The sequence below is a fragment of the Lethenteron reissneri genome, chromosome 34 (genome assembly GCF_015708825.2).
Source record: "Lethenteron reissneri isolate LAM-NWPU_2019-01 chromosome 34, ASM1570882v1, whole genome shotgun sequence".
In the NCBI taxonomy this organism is placed as follows: Eukaryota; Metazoa; Chordata; class Hyperoartia; order Petromyzontiformes; family Petromyzontidae; genus Lethenteron; species Lethenteron reissneri.
In genome coordinates, this window is record NC_083812.1 from 6,505,435 (window position 1) to 6,529,485 (window position 24,051).

The 24,051-nt window shown below is 40.7% G+C and overlaps 1 protein-coding gene across 1 annotated transcript in view; it reads right to left on the reverse strand.

Annotated features, from left to right (window-relative positions):
• TRAPPC11 (trafficking protein particle complex subunit 11) overlaps positions 1–23,607 on the reverse strand; it is a 38,826-nt gene extending 15,219 nt beyond the window's left edge. The window contains exons 1-16 of the mRNA XM_061565142.1: positions 23,544–23,607; positions 20,426–20,643; positions 19,283–19,452; positions 17,945–18,015; positions 15,401–15,515; positions 14,180–14,279; positions 12,289–12,362; positions 9,898–9,994; positions 8,566–8,699; positions 6,743–6,890; positions 5,682–5,775; positions 3,022–3,101; positions 2,305–2,383; positions 1,718–1,772; positions 329–474; positions 85–146 (exon numbers count right to left, since the gene is read on the reverse strand). Of these exons, the coding sequence (XP_061421126.1) occupies positions 85–146; positions 329–474; positions 1,718–1,772; positions 2,305–2,383; positions 3,022–3,101; positions 5,682–5,775; positions 6,743–6,890; positions 8,566–8,699; positions 9,898–9,994; positions 12,289–12,362; positions 14,180–14,279; positions 15,401–15,515; positions 17,945–18,015; positions 19,283–19,452; positions 20,426–20,635 (1,635 nt within the window). The 5' untranslated portion in view covers positions 20,636–20,643; positions 23,544–23,607. The remainder of the gene's footprint in view (positions 1–84; positions 147–328; positions 475–1,717; positions 1,773–2,304; positions 2,384–3,021; positions 3,102–5,681; positions 5,776–6,742; positions 6,891–8,565; positions 8,700–9,897; positions 9,995–12,288; positions 12,363–14,179; positions 14,280–15,400; positions 15,516–17,944; positions 18,016–19,282; positions 19,453–20,425; positions 20,644–23,543) is intronic.
• Positions 23,608–24,051: the final 444 nt, after the last annotated feature.

Here is a 24,051-nt window from a genome sequence, read left to right on the forward strand (position 1 = left end):
TTTTAGGATGAGAATAAAAGTGTACAAATAATATAATCGTGTCACCATTGTATGTGCACGCGTGCTTTCAAATGGATAACGTACCATAAGCACTTTCATTAGATTTCTCTGAATAGAAGCCTTCTTTTCATGGCTCAATGTTGATGCTGAAATAAAATACAAATATACAATTATAAAACCTTACCAAACTAATACCATTGCAACATTTGCCATCTTTATAAGACACCTCGCATATGTTTAATAAAAACACGAACGTTTGTGGCAGCACAGGGTGCCTGCACAAAACTTAGTGGACGTGCGCAGGTCGTGAAGTTTCGCGATCCCTCACCTCGGCCGAGCAGCTCAAGACAGAAGGTGATGTACTCCAGGTTCTGGCCCATGAGGTAGGCGCACTTAAGCGCTGTTGAGAGGATGGAGGTCAGCAGGCTCCACCAGCGCTCGCTCCGGTACTCCCACAGCACGTAGCTGAGCAGGCTGAACCAGGCGACATGTGCGCGAGCACGATTTTACCGACCCCCATCTTTCACAGAATCATCATCATCTTTCGATTTAAAGCTTTCGTGACTGCAGGGATTCATCTTCTTGGTTCTTTCGGTAAAGTCACGTAGAAGGGAAATAATAAAATAATAAAAATAAAACATAATAGAATAATTCACGACGTTTCGGCCACAACGCAAGCAGCCGTCCTCAGGTGAAGAACAGGACGGCTGCTTGCGTTGTGGCCGAAACGTCGTGAGAATTATTTTATTGTTTTATTTTTATTATTTTATTATTTCCCTTCTACGTGACTTTACCGAAAGAACCAAGAAGAAGAATCATCATCGTCGTAAGCGATCTCTGACACCAGAAGGCTAGTTGTCTACTGGTTCGCCCTCCTCCAGTGACAATTGGGGCCTTGCGATCTTATGAAATAATGGATTATGTTTGTGTTGTATTTACAATCATTGCATTTCATTTTTTCCCCGTTTAGTTTTTACAGCGTTGTTCACTGCATTAGCCGAAAGATAACATTAGTATACGATTCGCATACCAATTGCATAAATCGTGCGAAATAATATTCTTTACGGCAATATTCAATGCACATATAGTTGAGCTTAAAAACGTATTTTAATAGATGAAACGGATCCATTGTAAGATGCCTACCAAACTATTTAGTCGATATAAAATCCCCTTTCCAAAAAGGACCACTGACATTAGAAATGCAATAGGAATTATGACGCATACACACGAACGATTATTCGCAGGCATTTATGAATTTAGCAGACAATATGCAATTGTAAAATGCTAATTATAATTATCAGTGTTTGAAAACTACTATAATTCACCAGTTTACCGAACTTCGTATGCATTAAAGAATAATACCTATTTGCATATGTAATTGAGCAAACCATTTGGATTAAAAATAACAAAAGTTATGAGTGTTATTAGTGTTGAAATAATTCAGGTTTATACAAGAAGTAATGTATTCTCTGTTAATAAATACAGTTAATATAAAGAGCAAATGCGTAAAAAAGTTCACAGGCATTCCACCGATTCATTAAAAAAGTAATTTCCAATGTGACAAGGGTTATACATTTCTAATTATTTGCTGCTCTGCCGAATGGGATCAAATGCCAACATTAAATACAAGTGACTGGGGTACAATGCACAAAAGCTAGATGAATAATGGCTGTTATCTGCAAGGCTAATTCCCTTTGGACTACATATTACAACTTACGTGAGGGATTTCTTGTAATCCCTTGCACAGTAGTATTCCTCACCCATCTGTACCACTGCAAAACAGCATAAGAAGAATTTGTGCTGAAGCTCAACACACATTAATGCAACCTGCACTGCTGCAGATCTGTACCCGTGTGCATGTGCACGTGTACAGTCTTTGCCAATCCACAGGTCTGTCGGACGCTGTCTTTCCAACAGACCTGTTCTTCACCTGAGGACGGCTGCTTGCGTTGTGGCCGAAACGTCGTGAGAACAATTTTATTATGTTTTATTTTTATTATTTTATTACTTCCCTTCTATGTGACTTTACCGAAAGAACCAAGAAGATTGGAGGTCTCCATTTAAAGCACTATATTGGCTCAACCAAGGTTAGCTTCCAAGATCTGATGAGGCATTCCATAAAATATGGTCCGAGACCAATGTGACCTTTATTTTACTCTGAATGACCTATTGCAAGGGGTCAAAGTCATTCAAAGTACAAATGTAAGGTTAAGACCGTGCAGATGAACTGAACACGGGACATCACACCATACATTGTTTTTAATGTTGAACACTGGAATATACCATCAAAGGCGATCGACTTACTGAGGTAGCTTTTCATACGAGGGCACTTATATTTCTTGAATTGTGCCACTGCACTGCTCAGCAGAGGGATGATAAGGCCCTGCATGAAGATAGGGCACCTCGATTAACAAAACTGTACATGACAATTATTATTTATTGCATTGCAATATAGTATTTACTTTGGGAGGTACAAGATTTAATATTCAAATCTGGATTTCAAACGAGGGATGTTGTTGCCATCCAATTATCATAAGGAAATAGAATACATTTTAAGATAACATGTTTAATAGGAGTTAAATAATACCGGTCTAAGTCGTGAAATTATCTAAAAGGAATCAAGACATTGTAATTGGAACACCATATCTGAGTCTTCCCTGAGAGACTTATACCCTACTTATTTAGATAACATATTTTGGTTTATCGACTCAAGAAAAATCTCTCAACTATGCCATATATATATAAAAACATAGTCTCTATATATGTATAACATAAAAATCCACAGCCCTTTGTCAATTTACTCCTAGATGGGGATTGTTTGACCCGACATCAAACACGGTAAACGGGGATGAAGACCCCAATACTGGTTTACAGTATCACTCGCGGCGGTTGTTAACCGTGCCTGGAAATCTAACAGTTCAACAGGTTCGCAGCGCAGTACATTAACCTACTGCACTACTCACCAATCCCAACTATATAGCCTGCACTATTGCAAGCATGCAGTGGACAGAGAAAACTCACGCTGTGGTCCACTTTCTTCTCTCTGAGCTGAAGAGCCAGGATGCCTTCACGCTCGCGCGCTGCGTCTGGAGGGTCAATGCCTATGGGACAGATGATCAAAGTGTGTCACGCGGTGTCCCCTCCTCTGGCCCCAATCATAGATTCATGAATATACAAGGAAAAGGTCAGACGTGAGTCACTTCCAGACATGTACTGTGCAGCTATCTCATGTTGGCAGGTAGGACTAATTTGTTAATAGGTGAAGGCAAGGGCAAGTCACATGTCCCCTCCACTCCACTTAAGGCTGTGTAACAATACTCCCAGACCCCCATAAATGTTTAAAAAAAATTAATTTCCTTGAGAAAATAGAACAGTCAAAGTGTTATCATGTGCCTTGGGCAGTGCTTATTGACGCTGGTCATTGGCCTATTCCAGCAGTAGGATTTACACATTCCTACTGCATGGAGTAGTCTATCCATAAGACAGCAACTGATGACTTACCACACAGGGATACTGTTTTTGTTGACCTCGAAAGAAAAATTGGCTACGTGAAATTATGTACTGGTACCTGCATTCAAAACCTTACGATTGTGAATTGAACACACTGCCACAAATTCAGCTACATGGTGGGATTTCAAGCCAAGGTGATGATGGTTCAACAAAATACAAACATTACAAAAATAAAATAAATGTGAGAAACACACATTGATCTTCCCAACAAAGCAAGCATCCTATAATCAAGGTAACTCATACAAGAGGGAATTAGTTCTCCAGAACCAGCATGGTTGGTAAATTTATCGAGGTTTATTGTTGTGGATAAAATAGTCCACCTGTTTCTACGGTCAATATATATAGTTCTCAAAGACAAGCAGAATGAGGAGTGTTTTGATTTTATCAGCACCATACAGTCCCGTGGAGATTGTGTAGTTGTCACATTACCATTTTATTTAAGCAACTGCAAAATGAAATCAATAGCTTGTTATTGAAGTGTGAGCTCTACAATGTTCAAAGGAACACACATAAAAGTAAATAATCAGAATAAAATATCACATACTAAGCTACTTCTGCCAAACAATAAAATGTGTATGCAGCTTGCCTGTGAAGGATGAATGTGTCATCTTTCTTATACAATTAATTGAAATCCATTGAGCAATTTAACACTCAAAACTGTGCCAATTTTTCAATAAAATCTCAGACTAATTGTGAGATGCTCTGTTAATATTTCTAAATTTTTGAAGACATCAAGTGACAAATTATTTACTCTAAATGTGTAGTGACATAAATGGTGTCGCTAATTGTGTGGCGACAGTACCGAGTGAAGAGTGGTACTGTACACGTGGTGCTGCTCTATGGCACCAGAGTGAACATGGCACGGAATGGCTCACTAGAGGGCAGAGTCCAGGTGTCACTGAGGTCGGGTCAGGACATGATATCCTGGGTGAACCCGAGAGGGCACGTGACTGGAGAAGGGGAATCGCAGATGGGGGCGAGGGCCACGTGATGTGGACCCAGGGTCCCTCCCGAAGGATCTGGAAGGGGGCGTGTCCAAGGGCGGAGCCGGCCACGCTGGAGCGGTTATAAGCCAAGTCCTGGGAGGGAGCGGGGCTGTTCTGCTGGGTCAACTCTGGGAATGAAGCCGACATCTACGATCCTCGGTCTCCCGTCTCCGCAAGTGGATCAGGCAGCGTGTCGAGCTGTCCTGGTCTGGTAATAGAGTATACCCCGTGTTAGCCAAGTTAGGAACGGTGGTTACCACCCTATGTCGTTATCCTATTAACGTTAAGAGTAACCTGTTGTGTTAGTTAATAACTCGTTGCCGCCAGTTCTTGTGTGCGCCTAAATCGAACCCACTACAAATGCATAAAGCCCTATAGTATGTTTGTATGTTGAACTTCTTTCGCATCGTGCATAGTCAACCATGCTGCAGTAGTGACAAGAAAAACAACTTTGAAGTTATGGAAAAGTTAAATAAGACGGGTGGATGATTTTAAAACATAAATTGTCTAGGTGTCCCAAACCTTTGGAGTATGTAATCACATGTAACACCGCTAAATCGTTTACATATGTAACACCTAGACACAAATGACAACCACATGTTTGCTTTATGATCATGCTCTTAATGCTCAATAACACTATTAATTAATTAAAGCTTTAAATATATTTGAAGATAATGCATCAGTATGAGTTTTCTGTAATTATTTGAGGAAACCCTGTAACTTTTCAGAATGTATATATGTATGAAATGAATATTTCTCGGATATCTTCAAAGGATCATAAACTTACATTTGAAGTATTATTCAGTGTTTCTGTTATTCGGCAAAGAGTCACACTAACGAGGTAGGGGGAAATAATGACTCAGAAAAGCAGAGCTGGGATTAGTATATTTGGTTGATTTAGAGATGAACATTTAATCAACTACCTATTTTGTGAACGATTACTCAGGCCCCTTCTATAAGCCACACTTAGCACTGACGCAGCTACTCATTACGGATGCCATCAAGCCCCACTAACCACCTCGCAACTGGCTGCAGACATGGGAACAGATGTGAAGCTTTCTCCCACCAAGGTTCCAGTTATCCGATGAGTCGAATAATAAAACGAGTAATCAATTACTTAAATAATTGTATAACCCAGCTGTACATAAAAGTAAATCTCTACTCTATTCAAGTATAAAACCTTACTCTGCTGCCCCTGTCTCCATGGTCGCTGGCCGTAGTAATCCAGTTGTCCACTAGATGTCTCCAATGGGTCAGGGCTGGGGTATGCCAAAGTGGTCTGTGACAGCAAAACAATGCAACATGAAGAACTAAAATGTGTCTTATCTGAGACCAACATTATATTAGCCTTTAATTAAAAAAGGCACACACCGTTAAGCATCAACATTTTACACCAAGTGCTCATTGACTAACTCATGTGCGAAAGTCTAGGCATGCTCGCTTTTTCCCCAAACTAATTCAACCATTATCATCATATACCATCAATTTACAAAAAGGATTACGCAGTACTGCAGTAAGAATGTATGTTGTATACATACCCTGTGCTTAATGCCTGCTATATAAAAAATTATTACTGTGAGTTCAAGGAATACGACTATGGACATTAGAGCACATTGAACATGCTGACCCTTTCAAAGAGACCACAAACAAACAACAATTATGCTAGCCGAATGTCCACCATACACACACACACCAAGATTTACTTAAATGTAAAAATGTAACTTTTTTACATATAGTTTGTAAACAATTACCCTCCGAACAGGTTTTCCTTCACCAATAACATAATCAAATACTACCAATTATATATTTGTTCACTTGAATAAAACACTAATTTTTTTAAGAGTTATAAATATGAAAGAAAAAAATTCAAGCAGCCACTGTCATTATCATGTCCGTAAATTAATCCAGTTACATAACAATCCTACAAGAACAATCATCAACTGATTTTACATATTTGAGTCACAATCCTTGAGCAATAAAAGCACACCTGTAGATAGCTGTTAAGCATGCTGTGCCACAAACTAAAAAAACCGTGCAATCATAAAAAAACACCTGAATCTAATTGCCTTAATGGGTAGCTCAAACAACGGAAAAAGCTAATGTGCATAACGCATGCTCGATAAATGTTAAAACACTTATAAAGAGACATTTGAAAATGTTGATAAACATGCAGGCATGCAGCCCACACAATCTCTGGGCACACTGGCAGATGGGCAATGTTCCTGGGAGCTCGTGTTGGGTAGTACCGCATGGTTGCAGAGCACAGCTGCGAGATTCTTTCTCTCCAGGGCATGATAGGCTGCTTGCTGGTAGTAAAAACCAGGGTGCTGGGTCTGTATGGCTGTGAGGCCCAGCTTGATGGCTTCATCAAAGAGATCTCCGAACACTGAAAACCTGCATGGCGAGACAGTGTTTTTTTTCACACCTAACTAGCTACTTATGATTCCTTACATTCTAATAATGGTAAAGGAACATTCACGTTGAGAACATTGTTGCATAAAAAGCTTGCACATTCGGAGGCGTTGGGAGCAAATGGAAAGAGTTCACGTAGAAACTATTTAAAATATATGAAATGTTGTGGAATGAGTTTGTTACTTATATAAGGCACACAATGATCTACTCGCGTCAAGGAGGAATAGATTTAGAATTTCTAGAGAAATACCCTAACAATGTAACCACACCACCCTATTTATTGGAGTAGGCACTTTACGTGAACATTGAGCTCAAAAGCGTTCAACCTTAATATCAGAAGAGTGGCTCAACTAATGTTCACATCGTGATCTGTCACAGGTACAGCTTATAAAGTGAGACAAAATATAGATACTTTCTCATGTATCGTGTCTTTTTCCCAAATACATTGTGCCACTCATGTTATGTCAAGAGGCGAAGTATCCATTTGGAACCATGCATGTTGAAGAATATTGCACGGAGGAAGATATTGCGGAATTACTGTGATCCCTAACGCCATCATCATCTGAATAGCGGCATGCCTTCCAAAACACCATGGTTTTTGCAAAATAAGGTAAAAAAATATATTAATGCATTGTTTTTTTTGTGCACTCATTGGTAACTGTGCTGAGACCAATTGGTTCTCAACGGTGTCAGCTCTGGTCTTACTCTTGAGCCATTGGGCCACTTCTCGACAAATAGATCCAACACTAATGCTATTCGTATATTTATTGTTCAAACCTGAAGCACGCAACAGAGAGGAGTCAAATTTTCATTCCGGTTAATGTTCTTCATGTACATGAGGTTGTTTTCAAATTTGTCAAATGGCTACTGTAGCACAGGAGCATTACCAGAATCAGCTGTAAGAATACTAAAAAAATCCTGACACATTCTGCACTGTTTTCTGTTTTCCATTGCTAGATAAGTTCCAAACAATTGAAATATATAAGAAAAAAAGTCATTACCCTTTCCGGCAATAACCCAGACGTTAAAATGTTCAAACAATAAATAGACACCTATTTCAAGGCATAAAGCCTGCATTACCACACATACTTACGGCAAAACATGCAAACGTGCTTGGATAATATATGCATTGTCTTTCAAATTGATTGGCCAACACCAATAGGTCCCATAGATATAACTTCTCATTCAGAGCTATTAATGCTTTTGTATTTGCAAAGTCTTTTTACGGTTTGCCTTTTGGCATTCCGTGATCTAACACTGGTGAAATATGTAGTCTGAAAAATGTGTCGGCATTGAATGAGTAAATGCATAAATTAATGGGCAAGCTTTAAAAATGGTTAGAATTATTCAATGACTCTAGACGAATGAAAAATAATAATACTCATATTCACCAATAACTGTCTGAAAAGGCAACGTTTTCAGCTAATGGCCCTTTGCAAAATCACCAACTTATGAGCACAAATTGAACCAGAAATGAATGATTGCAATATATATTTCAGTACCTGATTATTAGGTGTTGATAATTACTACCTGAAACTGACACCAAAGTCCATGTAGGAGTAAACCAATGAGCAATGATCTCTGAGCTTTGGATAACTGTAGAAGTGTCAATAGACAACTGGATGCACACATATTGAGAATGCAACTGCGTACGTACTGCTTTGACATCCAAGCAGAGTGCTCGAAGGCCAACTCGGAAGCACCGACTTTTTTCTTGCACAGATCCACATGTTTGCGAAACTGTGCGATGGCATCCAGGGGTGTGTTGTGTTGGAAGGAGAGACGGCAGATCTGCAAGGAAAGGGTTGTGGTGCAAGGCAGCATTAGGAGGTGTGATAAAATCCGGTGGGATGAAATGTGCACAATCCAATTTGTACATTTCAACAGTTTTCACTCTTGAATTGACAGTGCAAAATTTAACAGTCAACAACCTCAATTAAAGCAATGAATGTCATGTCAATGACAATCCTTTGTGAGCGGTAGTGCTGAGTTCAAAGACGGATTAAATCAATGAAAGTTCAAACAAAAGAAAGTTGATTCTGTTTTACTTTGTATAATTATTACCAAACCACAGCTCTGAAGTCCAGTGCCTGTAGGAATTATTATAATGGTCCTATATTTAGAAATGAATTCAAGGATGTAAGTTTTTTTCAATTATACAGATAGTCAAAAGCTATACACATGCACCCTTAAATTTTTATTTAAAGCTTTCGTGATTGCAGGGATTTATATTCTTGGTTCTTTCGGTAAAGTCACGTAGAAGGGAAATAATACAATAATAAAAATATAAAACAATAAAATTCTCACGACGTTTCGACTGCAACACCTGATGATGATTGATTGTGTTGCAGCCGAAACGTCATGATAATTTTATTGTTTTATATTTGTATTATTTAATTATTTCCCTTCTACGTGACTTTACCGAAAGAACCAAGAATATACATGCACCCTTGTAACGCATGTCAGGAGATCACAGATGCCCCATTAGAAATGCCCCGTACCACTGTATGCAGGGATAACACAGAACCTGTCCCACAGCGCAAAGAATCAGAGCACAGAATGCTTGAAAAATGCTGCACACAGAAGCTGTTTGAACAATGCATATAAACAGGATTGAAAATGCGGCATATAAATCAGGCAGTATCTATTTTTTCAAACGAACACGAGATGAAAAAAGGAGGTTGCATCTGAGATGCCATTCAGTGAGATTTCATTTTAACAACCAGTATATTGTGACAGGCTAGGGGTACAGACGTATACAAAATACTACGTAGAACAGATCAACATTGCATGAACTTTAAAAGACACCGCTTAGGAGACGGTGTGACAAAGTATAATTGATTCATGTCATTGGTGTCTAAGATGCATTGGCGTGTGTGTGTAGAGACAGTATAGGTTTCAGGTAATGTAAAATGTTCCAAGAACATGGTTCACACATGGAATCAGAATGTATGGATCATTTATGTGGTGTTTGGAAAAATAAGAGTACCTTATAGTTAATGAATCCGACAAATGTTTTTATTTCCAGCATATTCGTATCGTGCGCTCTCAGTTCGTGCACATGGCCATAGGCTGCTCGGTAATGTCTGTCAAGAACACAATACAATTTGTCTTTTTTATTTATACTGAAACAGAACGGACTTGGGAGTAACACTCTTTTTGTTAACAATAAATTAGATCAGCAGATTCTAGATTTCAAGCTTTCGTGACTGCAAGGATTCATATTCTTAGGTTTTTTCGGTAAAGTCACGTAGGTAAAAAATTTAAATTAATAAAAGTAAAATAAAAATAAAATAAAAATCACGACGTTTCGGAGGCAACACAAGCTTCCGTCTTCAGGTGGAACCGTCACAGCACGATAGCTGTATCAATCGTGCTATGACTGTGAATGGTGGAACCGTCACAGCACGATAGCTGTATCAAGTAGTTGATACAAGTAGTTGATACAGCTATCGTGCTGTGACGGTTCCAGCTAAAGACGAAAGCTTGTGTTGCCTCCAAAACGTCGTGATTTTTATTTTTTTAATTTATTTTTTACCTACGTGACTTTACCGAAAAAACCTAAGAATATGAGATCAGCAGAGACACGCATAAAGAGAGATGGTATTTTTTTACGAGCTCCACATATCTAATCCCAGGGGTATGGACACAACATAAAATAAACAATATTTTGGTAACCGTATTTTTTCTTGGCACATTACAAAGTCTGTATATGGCAGCCTCCATAGCAGTGTCTCATGAGATTGCGAGAGATGAAGTTAAGGTTAGGATTTTTTTGGCATTGCAATTCATCATAAACAGCCATGGTCTGTCTACTGCTGGATGAAGGCCTTGCCATGCTCTCACCAGTCCTCATTGCCATGCAATAACACGATCCATAACACTATTGTCCACGAACTGATCTCATCACTCCAGTTCTGTGGTCGTCATCCAATACCATTCTTGACTGGCAGCCACCATTCATTTTCGCAATGTGTCCTGCCAAACTCCACTTACGTTTCTCAAGAGTCAATGTGATGTCTCTGATCTGCAATTTTACCATAATCCATGTGTTTCTCCATCTCTTGATTGTAATTTCAAGCATGCATCTCTTAATGATTCCTTGCATACATATCAAGTAATGTTACAGTTTATTTGCCAGTGTCCATGTTTCTTACATATCACAGCAGGCAACACAAAATTATTGAAAAACGTTGTTACACAGACACATCGATATGTTGTGATTCATATCAAATTATATTTTTCCAAAAGCGCTCCATTTACTCTATTTCAGAATGTGTATTTAAACCTGCCATGCCCTAGGTATACATGCTCTGCCGTTTCTTCCAATTGTATCCCTCCAAAAAGATGTTTTGTTCCGATAAGAAAACTTTCCATTAATATTTTTTGCACATATTTCATCCCCAGCCTAACTTTATAACCTCTCTTGTTACGCTCTAAAATTCTTGTATTTTATTGGCATGAAAAAAGATACAGAAAATTAGTCAATCACTCATGTTTTCTTGCCTTTAAATATAAAGTGAACGTCAATAAATCAAACTGGCTTCAAAATGTAGATAACTGATATTAGTAAAAGAAATGGTGAGGCCACCACAACTAATAATTTATTTTAAATTATTTTATTAAACATTATTATCCATCATTCACTTATCCAACGTTATAACCAATAGGGAAGTATGTTTTCATGGCATTTACTATGAAAATAATCCAAGAATGTCTGTGTGTCCCGCACGTGACGTCACTCGACATCGGCCAGCCCCCCTCATTAATAATCATGAACAGGTGACATCCTCCACATGGATCCCCCCCTCATTAATAATAATGATCGGATGACATCACTCGACATCGAACAGCCCCCCTCAATAATAATCATGAAGAGGTTACATCTTTGAAATGGACACCCCCCCCCCCCATTAATAATAATTAGCGGGTGACGTCACTCCCCTCTCCTCGGTATCAACTTACAACCCTCACAACAAAGGCAGAACCCTCACGTCACGTGATCTCCATAACGCTATTGAGACATACAAGTAAAAAGGACGTCATGATGAACAAATGATTATAACCTTTAAATGAAATAAGTCTGTGTCACCGCGACCTTACAAATTGCACACGAATTGATGCAATGAATATCACGTCGCCATTTGCTTTTCGCTTGCAAGTTTCAGATTTACTGAAATACACCCGTCCTTGGACGGGCAAAATGTGAGTTAAGAATACTGGCTCAAGTTACTTGTTCATAATTTCAATTCAGATGTTGCATGTGTATGACTGTTTTTCCAAATTAAATTCAACTCATTTAAATTCAGTTGTTTTGATATAATAACAAAAACTTTGTTCATGCTACCATTTAAAACACATTTGCATTTAAATCACGTACTTGAGAGCCGTTTGCGTGTCCTGCTTCAGTTCGTTGAAGAAGCCGATCTTAAACTGATGTCTCACAAAGAGAAGCTGCAAATAAAACCGGTAACAATTATAGGAAAACGTAATTTAAACAAAAAACACATTTCGACTTTGAACTCCATTTGAGATGTATATTTTTTGCGATACATAAATGTGCATAATATAAAAGTTAGTGTCGGGTACTCCTGCTAGGCAAATCTTATTAGCTCATTATCAAGGAGCTTAAGCTACCTTTGTTGGGAACATATTGTACCTCACAACTCTACAGGGGTAAAAAAAAAAATACTAAATTATCCACATCTCATTCCTTACAAAGCTTAAGTACAAGCCAATGCATGAAGCTGCAATCTGCTTTCAATCACTGAAATGAGAATTTCTGAACTTAAATGTTTCTAATAATGTACATATAAAAATGGAGAAGGCAAACAACCCAATTTTTTATTTGCAGATTCCTCATTTAAGAACAACTTTTTTCACGCACAAAATTTTTGTACTCCTGCTTAAACTATTTTCGTTGAAATTAGTAAGCGTTCATGTTCACATTTAAATTCCTGGACATTTTCCAGTTGTGGCATGCCAGTATCATAAATGCAGTGAGCCTTGCACAGTGGTTATTGTGCACCGTTTGCAATTGGAATGCTGCAAAAGTCTCATTCAGATTGAGGGTTCAGTCAGCAATTTATCCTTCTTGGGTTAATAAAAAAAAAGAGTACCACTTTTGGGGAAGAATTGTCCAATTGCTCGCCCCTGCCAAAGGAATGAAAAATGTCCAACGGTGGCTCTGGGCTGTAAAAATTGTAAGCACTGCTTCACACACGTTCGAGTGGGAAATCATTGACTTTTTTGCAACGTGCATATTTGCCATCAAGCAATTTCAACAACAAAATCCATTTTGATTTAAAGCTTTCGTGACTGCAGGGATTCATATTCTTGGTTCTTTCGGTAAAGTCACGTAGAGGGGAAATAATAAAAATATTAAAAATATAAAACAATAAAATTCTCACGACGTTTCGACTGCAACACACGCAATCATCATCAGGTGTGAAATCCAAGGCAAGAAAATTTGAAAAAAGTGGCGTTTTTTTCTCAACGTCAGCACCATGGACAGCGAAAGAACCAAGAATAACAAAATCCATGTTCACTTCTAAACCCGAATTCCTTATTGAAACCCAAAAATATATACATACACAAGTTTCACATGACAACCCATCACTGGAAGCTGGTTTGTTTATATAAAAAAAACATGAAGATTACATAAATTGCTATGCATATAGCTCATTTAGAGTCCTGTTCAGTACGCACTTGAAAATATAATTTGAAACCACTCATATCAGGGTAAGCATGTCCTTTGGCTCAATGTTCCAAAAAGTACATAGGACTTACTATGCCATGGTACCTCTCTCGAACAGTGTTAGGAATACTGTGCAAGCCAAAATGTTCCAGACTCATTCTCACACACATGTAGGTACAGGGATAGGGTGATGGGTAGGAAGCTTAATTCTCACAGTAGGGTAATGGTGCATATTCCTGGATTTGCTTTCTCATGCCGCTGCATGCAGAAAGGTATCTCAACGAGAGGGCATTCTACAGAGCTCCTATAGAGGTTATATGGCTGACTCTTCCATGTTAGCTGTGTAAGTATCCACACTTTACCCCACTCCATATGATCTGCTGATTGACTATTTCAATTAATTGGGTAAAAAAAAGTTATATTTTCCAACTATTATTTCGAATGAATCAACAGTTCACCTTATATTCATTTCAACCACTGTGAAGCTGGAGTTACTTGTTGGCTGTTTTACTATGTAATAGTAAAACTGAAGATGCACCAGATAATCCACACAAGTCAAGCAGTAAAGGCTCACCTGGTGGTTTGTCTTGTTCAAAAACTCCTTGTGGGACTTCACTCGACGCGCTTCCATGTGGTAATAACTCAGAGACAGCTCATAGAAAGCATTCTCCAAACTATGGGAAGAAATACAAAAGCAACATTTAGTGTTGCAATGGCTCAGACTTTTCTCAACAACAAACAAGCACAGAACACTCAGTATATTAACACCCGCATAGCACATAAAGGAAAGATTCCGCACATTACCGCAACGATGATCGATATAAAACTTTAATAACCCTACAACTAATTCAAGCTACACATTATGTGGTTTAAAAATGTCCAGCTTGGTTACAGCATGTCACAATAGTGATAAATTAATTTCATATGCAGCCTGGCATAAAGTTTCCAAGTACCAAAAGTGAATGGCCAATGCTTAATGACTCCACTTGTAATGGATAATTTACAGTACAAGACAATGAGTTGTGTACAATAAAGAAATATTGGAGCTTCGCAATATTCCCTCATGAGATGCAAGTCTCTCGTATTACAGACCGATACGGTACACACCAGATATTATGTTACTGGTGAGTGTGCGCATCATAATGTTAACTTGTACAAGGAAAACAGCTACACACCGAATTGTCTACTGCCATAATTGACAATTCAGACGCTGTCTTTCCGACAGACCTGTTCTTCACCTGAGGACGGCTGCTTGCGTTGTGGCCGAAATGTCTTGAGAAATATTTTATTATGTTTTATTTATTTTATTTTATTATTTCCCTTCTACGTGACTTTACCGAAAGAACCAAGAAGATGAATCCCTGCAGTCACGAAAGCTTTAAATCGAAATTTATTATCAAATAAATTGGAACATATAAAGGTGGAGCGATGGCAGTGGTTAGCGCAGTGATATGTATCTGGTGATGTGAATTCAATTCCCAGCTGCAGTTAACAACAGTGATAATGACATCTGAACCGATTCTGGACCTCCCAGCCAATTCACAAACCCATGCTAACCACCGAGGTTAAGTATGGTCAGACAACCATCACGATCAACATGGAGAAGTTTTGATCAAGCAGTGAATTACTATTTAGTGGCTTATTAATGTATTCTTTTTATATCTATATAATATAAACTAATAATTAAAGCAGTAGAAATTATTTCGCATAGGAAATTCTGCAATATTATATCACCCTATGCTTTAACATCACTGGCACTGGCTGTGCTTGGGATGCTCTGGCCAACCTCCCTCACCGTATGATATATCCCACCAGGTGGTCTGTGTGTGGCAGCACAAACAGCGATTTGGCCGAGAGCTCACAGGAATTGCAGAGGGCTGCAGCTCTCTCAGCTGCAACCAGGTCTTCCCCTGAGAAAACACAGGCTCTTTGTAGGCATCACCATTACCAGTGACCCTTAAACATCATAAATACTACAAAAACAACAAAACATTTGAGTACTGCAACAAAATATAATAAATCTCTCCACAATGTTTTTTTATGGTTGTACGGCATGTTGATCAGCGCGATGTCCGAATGTTTTGCTATACATACTGGGAGCTTCTTCAAGCTCCTGGTAGTTTATTCAAGCTTCTGAGGGCAAGCTGTTTTATAAAGGTTTTGAGATGGGCGGGGCTAACCTCCCTGTTCCTGATGACGACCGCTTGTGTTGTGATTGAAACGTCGTGATATTTTTAAAAAATTTTCATCACTTTATTTTCAGTTTTATTATTTTATTGTTATTATTTTTTCTGTCTACGTGACTTTACCGAAAGAACCATAGAATAGGAATTCCTGCAGTCATGAAAGTTAAGTCAAAATTTAAGTGAAAATTTCTTCAAGCTTCCAGAAAGTGGAGCACAACAGACAAACGTCAGACAAAATACATTGGAGAGTGATACAACACGACTATAAAAGCCTAAATAGTTCAATAGACTTGCACTTCCCCCCCCCCCCCCATATTTCCAAGAGTGCAAACTTTAAAAACTTCTGGTCATGTGACAGGTGGTAGCTGAAAACATTTTACACAGTGAGCCAGCAGTTTGTTTTATTTAATACACAAAAAGGTATTTGGCTTATAATTTCTGATCGTGGTGTTTTTTTGACTCAATCAATATTTTAACGCAAAATATTTTATTTATAGTTCACATTTATTTAGTTCAGTTGAGAGCAATGAATGCTTGCAATGATTTTGTTTTGTAATTTATTGATGAAACATTTGCTCACCAATTAAAAAAGAATACAATAAAAAGTATCTCAATGAAGAAGTTGTATTCAATTATCCGTAGTAAAAGTTCCAGTATTTTGGTGAAAATGGAAAAACGCACGTGCAAAGTGCAGTGGTCCACTGAACATAATTCCATCAAATAAATGATGAACATACAGAGTACAGTACACAAATAATCAATGTTGCAGTTTCCATGCTCTATGAATACATTGAGCCCAAATTATCTAATTTACATTCGAATACAGGGGAATTGTCAAGATATTATGTAAACTTTGCTGGCATGGGAGCAAAGGAAGTGAGTATGAAAACCAATGAGTAATGGGTGAAGTGACTACGTAGAATTCTAATGAGACAGTATGATAAACTCCACACCTACGGATTATAAAGAACCATAAAATAACAATAAATGTAATTAAGACACCGACAAAACACTTTGCATCCAAGCCATTAACTGTAAAAAATATATTTGAAGGCAAAATCAGCCGATGGAATGGGAAATAACTTTATCAAGTGGTTCCCTGCTGCCTCCTGCATGTGGGAGTTAGCATAGATATTAATAAACATTACGGTGATTTACAATCATGCACTCTTTCCTTTATGAATTATAGAAGTGCAAAGCACTGCTGTTATCATTTTATATCACATCAGGGGTTATCGATTTACACAGAAATAAATCTCACATTCTTTATTACACTCCACATTGAGTATGCCCTAAAGTTTACAATGAAACAAACATACCACCATTGACTCAACATTCTATCAACATGGTTTGTCTTATTTTTGTTCTTACTTGTACCTAGTGAATAACAGAATCCCTGTATGAAAACAATGTTAGTGATACAAAGGTATAGGTGCAGCCCTGTATTGGCTTGCTCATGCCACTGCTGGCAGAAGGGTCTCCATTAGAGGACACTCAATAGAGCCCCTCTAGAAGATATTTTGCCTCTTCTTCCACACTGGCCAGAGGTTATTGGAAGAGGTGGAAGTTCCCACACTTTAAATCACCACGTGGGACTTGCTGATCAGCCAACTGTGGTATAGCCATTTAATTGCTGGGTGGAGAGTTGGTAGTTTAAAAAAGTTTAAACTGCTACCAGTGACCTCTGGATTGCAAGTCCAGTCCACCACAACACGACAACAACAGGATCATTTCTATAACTGTACAAAATGTGCATTTAATAAACGCAAAACAGTTGGCTTTGTAAACATGTATCTTATAATAGTATCCTTCATTTCATCAGGAGATTAAATAAACCCATCGATAATAAACGTTTGCATCTTTTGCAAGTGTGACCTGGGTTATATCAAGCCATATCAACAAAGATTAATAATAATTTAAAACAAAATGGGAATAATGCTTCGGTGATTTAACTTAGAATTTTTTTGATATACAAGAAATAACACATTTGGAGAGTTACTAAATTAACTTACGCAAGTAAAGGCAAATCATGATATAAATTACATGTTGAAATATCTACATTTGATTCGTGGAACACATATAGCAACATTAAATTGAATGTCCAGGGATTTATTGAACACAAAATCTCCAAGTGAATAACAACACTTCAGTACCTGGAGGAAGAGGTGCCTTCTTTTGTATCAAAACCACCGCGACCTTGGTGTTCCTTCCATGCAGACTTGTTCTGTGTTAAACACAGCGCCGTCACATTTCACTTAACGTTAATAACTTTGACCCCCCGTGTAACCTCACTATATTACAAAGCTAAAAATCCACAGATGAATTTGAAACATTAAGCCAAATAAATTACACCCACACAGCAGCAGTCACAGTTAGATTGCAATGGCTGTTACTGGGTGTACAGTAGCAATTTTTCCAATAATTCTCCAAGGCCTGGATGGATATAAATTGAAGAAAGACATGTTCACAAATTATTTCCTATTCATCACGATGTAGCAAGTGCTTTATGGACCATGTACATCATACATTTAACACATCATCAGGATGACATTGCCAGTAATGTAATTTTCTACACTTAAAAAGTCTGGTAGTGTTTAAAAAGATATGATTTTAAAACTGTGCAATAAATGATTCAGTTGTGAGAAAGCACGCAATAAACCAAAATGGCACAATGCACATTATAAGTGCTGAAGAAAGACGTTTTTATTTCAATTTCTTTAATCTGTTACCTGTTCTAATAATTACATATACAATTAATATTATATAAAATAAAATTAAGATACTGCTTTGGAAATGTTGCACACGCACAATATTATTTTTTACCAGTCATCCTAAATATCACAGCCTAATATGAATGAATATATATAAAATTGGCTTGCTCTTTTTGCATGTTTTATTTATTTTGGCCTATAGCAACACTGTTTTTGTTATATCTCATAGCCAGACACTCAGCCACTTATAAATCCATTATGTACATTAAAAAATATCATAAATGCCAAAAGTGGTGTTTTCCTTAGGAGTGCTCATGAAGCACATGCAGTGATGAATACCTATAAGTAGTGAGCTTGTTGATCTCAGCCAAGTCCCTCATTGGCCATATATTTTATCTCCAACACCATATTTTCAATGACTCAAATATTTTCATCTCGAAACAAAAAAGGTTTGTAGAAAATGTCCAAAAGGGAGATATATATGACACAAACTGCCTAGGTATCATATATTTAAAATACACACATTTCAAACCGTTTTGGATTAAATGTGAGTTAAATCCTCCAAATGCATTTCAGTGAAAGGGATTGTTTGACCATACTTCACCAGGCTGGTCAATGCCAGTTGGTAAAGAAGGCTCCCAGTACCGGTTCAGATATCACTCACCACTGGTATTAGCCATGGCTGGGAATCAAATTAGGCTGCCGTATTCATAGCGCTGTGCACTAACCACTGTGCCACCACTCAACCCCCAAAAGTTGTTCTAACAGAAAATAACATACCTGACAATTTCCACACGGGTGGCACACTCCGACTGCTTTTCCTTCCACTGAGCATCATCCCAATCGAGCTCAAAGAAGATGACAGTTACAGCTGGCACAAGGTTCAAATGTTTGTGCATCCAGCCACTTTTGAGAATGCCCTTTGGGATGTACCATTCATAGGAAGTGCGCTGCCAACAACCAGAGACAACAACTTGGTTATTACAATACATTAGGTGTGCATTCGTAAATATATATTTTTCATTCGTAAAAAAAAATATCATTGTACCAGATTTTTTCAATGTAACTTTTTAGCAGCGTTTTTTCATAATTCGCAGAAAAAAAAACGATATATAGCCGTAAATAAAAAAGAACAAATCCATTTGTTACTTCACACATCTATTACGAATCAAAACAGCTATGCACCAACATACACTGTACAAAATGCCACGATGACTTCCTTCCCCCTGTGTCAAGAGCAGCATTAGGTGGATGGAAGCAGAGGAAGTTCTACTTCGACCGGACATGTTATGCAAAAAGGTTTTTGTTAGTAAACATTTTTAAAATGTATTTTATTCAAGGCCCTATCTATGTTTTTTTTATAAAAAAATATTTACGTAGAAATGAAAGATTTAAGAATTACGCAAAAACAAATTTAAATAGGATACATACTTTTATTGAGAATATTGTGGTCGAGTGTTATTGGCGAGGGGACTACCACACATACTACTTTGTCAATAGAAATGCTGTTGTGAGAAGCACAGAACTGCCTAGGATGATGCAATACAAACAAGAAAAAGCTCTGACATTGCACATATATAAATTAAAACACATAGTCGCTGTGTTCTGGGCTGTCAGACACAAGTTTGAAGATTCATTATTGAGTAAAAAAACACTTTAAATGTACCATCAAGCAAGTGAATATATAACTCGTGCCGTCTTTGTGATATCACGCCAGATATTTTATTACTCAAAAGTAGTGATATAATGGAGCACCTCACTGCGATGTTAAAGCATGTCTCAAATTAAAATAAAAGCTTCAAACTCATGTCGGAAATCCCAAGACGCGCACAGTCTGGATGTATATACAAAATTCAAGAGAAATATTTTGCGCGAGATCTTTTTTGACCAGCGCTCGATGGCCGATAAGCCACCACCACCAACCTTGCTGCGGCACTTGGGGTACTCATGATCTCCGGCTAGCACCTTGAAGGAGATTGGTACACGTTCGCCACGCCGGTTCGCACTGAAGGCGTCCCAGATGGCGCGGTGGATGGCGTTGTAGACCACGTCCAGCCCCGTGAGCGCCACAAATGTCATGGGGCGGCAGCATAACTCGGGCGGCAGTTCCCACTCACTGCCTGGGACCGGCATGGCTGCAACTGACACAGTAGAAAGACATGTGCCCACGTGAAAAGGAGAAGCTGATCATCTATTTTTGATGCAAGGAGAACCTCACCTGATAGGAGTGCAGGCCGAATCAGTGTGGACTTGCAGTGTAGATGGGTGGTGTGGCAGAGTGGGTGAGTGTGGGCTGGCAGTGTAGATGAGTGGTGTGGCTGGGTGGGTGAGAGGGCTGGGAGTGTAGATGGGTGGTGTGGCTGGATGGGTGAGTGAGGGCTGACAGTGTAGATGAGTGGTGTGGCTGGGTGGGTGTGGGCTGGCAGTGTAGATGGCAGGTGTGGCTGGGTGAGTGTGGGCTGGCAGTGTAGATGGGTGGTGTGGCTGGCTGGGTGAGTGTGGGCTGGCAGTGTAGATGGGTAGTGTGGCTGGCTGGGTGAGTGTGGGCTGACAGTGTAGATGAGTGGTGTGGCCGAATGGGTGAGTGTGGGCTGACAGTGTAGATGGGAGCTGTGGCTAGCTGGGTGAGTGTGGGCTGACAGTATAGATGGGTGGTGTGGCTGGGTGGGTGAGTGTGGGCTGGAAGTGTAGATGGGTGGTGTGGCTGGATGGGTAAGTGTGGGCTGGCAGTGTAGATGGGTGGTGTGGCTGGGTGGGTGAGTGTGGGCTGGAAGTGTAGATGGGAGGTGTGGCTGGCTGGGTGAGTGTGGGCTGGCAGTGTAGATGGGTGGTGTGGCTGGCTGGGTGAGTGTGGGCTGGCAGTGTAGATGGGTGGTGTGGCTGGCTGGGTGGGTGAGAGTGGGCTGACAGTGTAGATGAGTGGTGTGGCCGAAAGGGTGAGTGTGGGCTGGCAGTGTTGATGGGTGGTGTGGCTGGCTGGGTGAGTGTGGGCTGACAGTGTAGATGAGTGGTGTGGCTGGGTGGGTGAGTGTGGGCTGACAGTGTAGATGGGTGGTGGTGGCTGGCTGGGTGAGTGTGGGCTGGAAGTGTAGATGGGTGGTGTGGATGGATGGGTGAGTGTGGGCTGACAGTGTAGATGGGTGGTGTGGCTGGCTGGGTGAGTGTGGGCTGGCAGGGTAGATGGGAGCTGTGGCTGGATGGGTGAGTGTGGGCTGACAGTGTAGATGGGTGGTGTGGTTGACTGGGTGAGTGTGGGCTGGCAAGGTAGATGGGAGCTGTGGCTGGATGGGTGAGTGTGGGCTGACAGTGTAGATGGGTGGTGGTGGCTGGCTGGGTGAGTGTGGGCTGACAGTGTAGATGGGTGGTGTGGATGGATGGGTGAGTGTGGGCTGACAGTGTAGATGGGTGGTGTGGCTGGCTGGGTGAGTGAGGGCTGGCAGTGTAGATGGGTGGTGTGGATGGATGGGTGAGTGTGGGCTGACAGTGTAGATGGGTGGTGTGGATGACTGGGTAAGTGTGGGCTGGCAGTGTAGATGGGTGGTGTGGATGGATGGGTGAGTGTGGGCTGGTAGTGTAGATGGGTGGTGTGGATGGATGGGTGAGTGTGGGCTGACAGTGTAGATGGGTGGTGTGGATGGGTGGTGTGGATGGATGGGTGAATGTGGGCTGACAGTGTAGATGGGTGGTGTGGATGGATGGGTGAGTGTGGGCTGACAGTGTAGATGGGTGGTGTGGCTGGCTGGGTGAGTGAGGGCTGGCAGTGTAGATGGGTGGTGTGGATGGATGGGTGAGTGTGGGCTGACAGTGTAGATGGGTGGTGTGGCTGGCTGGGTGAGTGAGGGCTGGCAGTGTAGATGGGTGGTGTGGATGGATGGGTGAGTGTGGGCTGACAGTGTAGATGGGTGGTGTGGCTGGCTGGGTGAGTGTGGGCTGGCAGTGTAGATGGGTGGTGTGGCTGCCTGGGTGAGTGTGGGCTGGTAGTGTAGATGAGTGGTGTGGCTGGCTGGGTGAGTGTGGGCTGGCAGTGTAGATGGGTCGTGTGGCTGGCTGGGTGAGTGTGGGCTGGCAGTGTAGATGAGAGCTGTGGCTGGCTGGGTGAGTGTGGGCTGACAGTGTAGATGAGTGGTGTGCTGGCTTGGTCAGTGTGGACTGGCATTGAAACATACGTGGAATCTCCCTTCAAACTCAATTTACACTTCCACATTCATATGACAGGATCTGCTTGTCGATTTGGATGGAAATATTCCATATTGCATGTCAGGGTCTCTAGTTCATCGAAAACGCATTCGATGTTGATGTCATTGAAACAGGAAAAGCTACATAAACAACAGCCCTTCCTAGGCCAGTATAATTAACGTTTCAATCAAAATGGTGACAACGGCAGTAATAGAGCCTGTGCTAGTTGAACACGTAGGAGGCTTTCGCGACCAATATAATCCATAATACAGTTTGTTTTGGGTTAGATCGCGTAAACATATTAATGCGTCGTTAAACCCGCCACCACCCGACACAGCCAATTAGTAAGGTGTTGTCATGTAAACAGAACGAGCCAATTCGTCACTAGTACAGCAACACCGGTGTGTCAGGAGACCAAACCCACAACATTTACGATCAAGAGTACGGATCTTCCGCCAGCAAATACAACCGGCATCACCAGGCGGACAACGAAATGTGTGGGGAAATCCGCCCGTCACCTTGTGTCGGTATCATGCTTCAGAGCTAACAATGGTGACGATACAACGGCAACGAGCGTAGTTTGTTTCTAAAGCCAGCAGTCAGGCACGACTGCCGCGAACAATCGACATCATCCGCGAGTTGCAGAGTGCGAGAGACAAGAGCGAGCATCGAACGCCGCATCACAACACAGCCTGGGGCCTTCCACAACTCCCCCAGTGAACCTGGGCCCCCACACGCTGCCGCAGCCTACAGGGGTTCGCTCTCCTCCTCGTTGTCGTTGCCGGCAACGTCTGCTGCCAGCGATCGTGGTTTGTCCGCCCCTGACTTAACGCGACTCAAAAGCGAAGGCGAAACTGAAGCTCACCCGAGGCACTTGCAGGGTCCCCTCTCTCCTCCTTCTCCTCGTCTCGTGTCACTCCCTCCTTCTTCTTCCGTGTCCGGTTACCGTAAAGCGAACAGGGGGTGGGGGGGGGCTCTCTCCCCCGCGCCTTTACGACAGTGTCGTGATCACGCCTCGCACACGTGCGCGCGCGTGACTTGCGCTAATAATAATGTGCAATAGCATAATCATGCAGGGTGGTCCAGATGTGCTGTGACCCATTCCCCTAATCAATTGACCTCTAATACCTACTTGTCAACCCACACAGGTCTACCTGTCAACCCATGCAGGTCTACCTGTCAACCCACACAGGTCTACCTGTCAACCCACACAGGTCTACCTGTCAACCCACAAAGATCTACCTGTCAACCCATACAGGTCTACCTGTCAACCCACACAGATCTACCTGTCATCCCATACAGGTCTACCTGTCAACCCACACAGATCTACCTGTCAACCCACACAGGTCTACCTGTCAACCCACACAGAACTA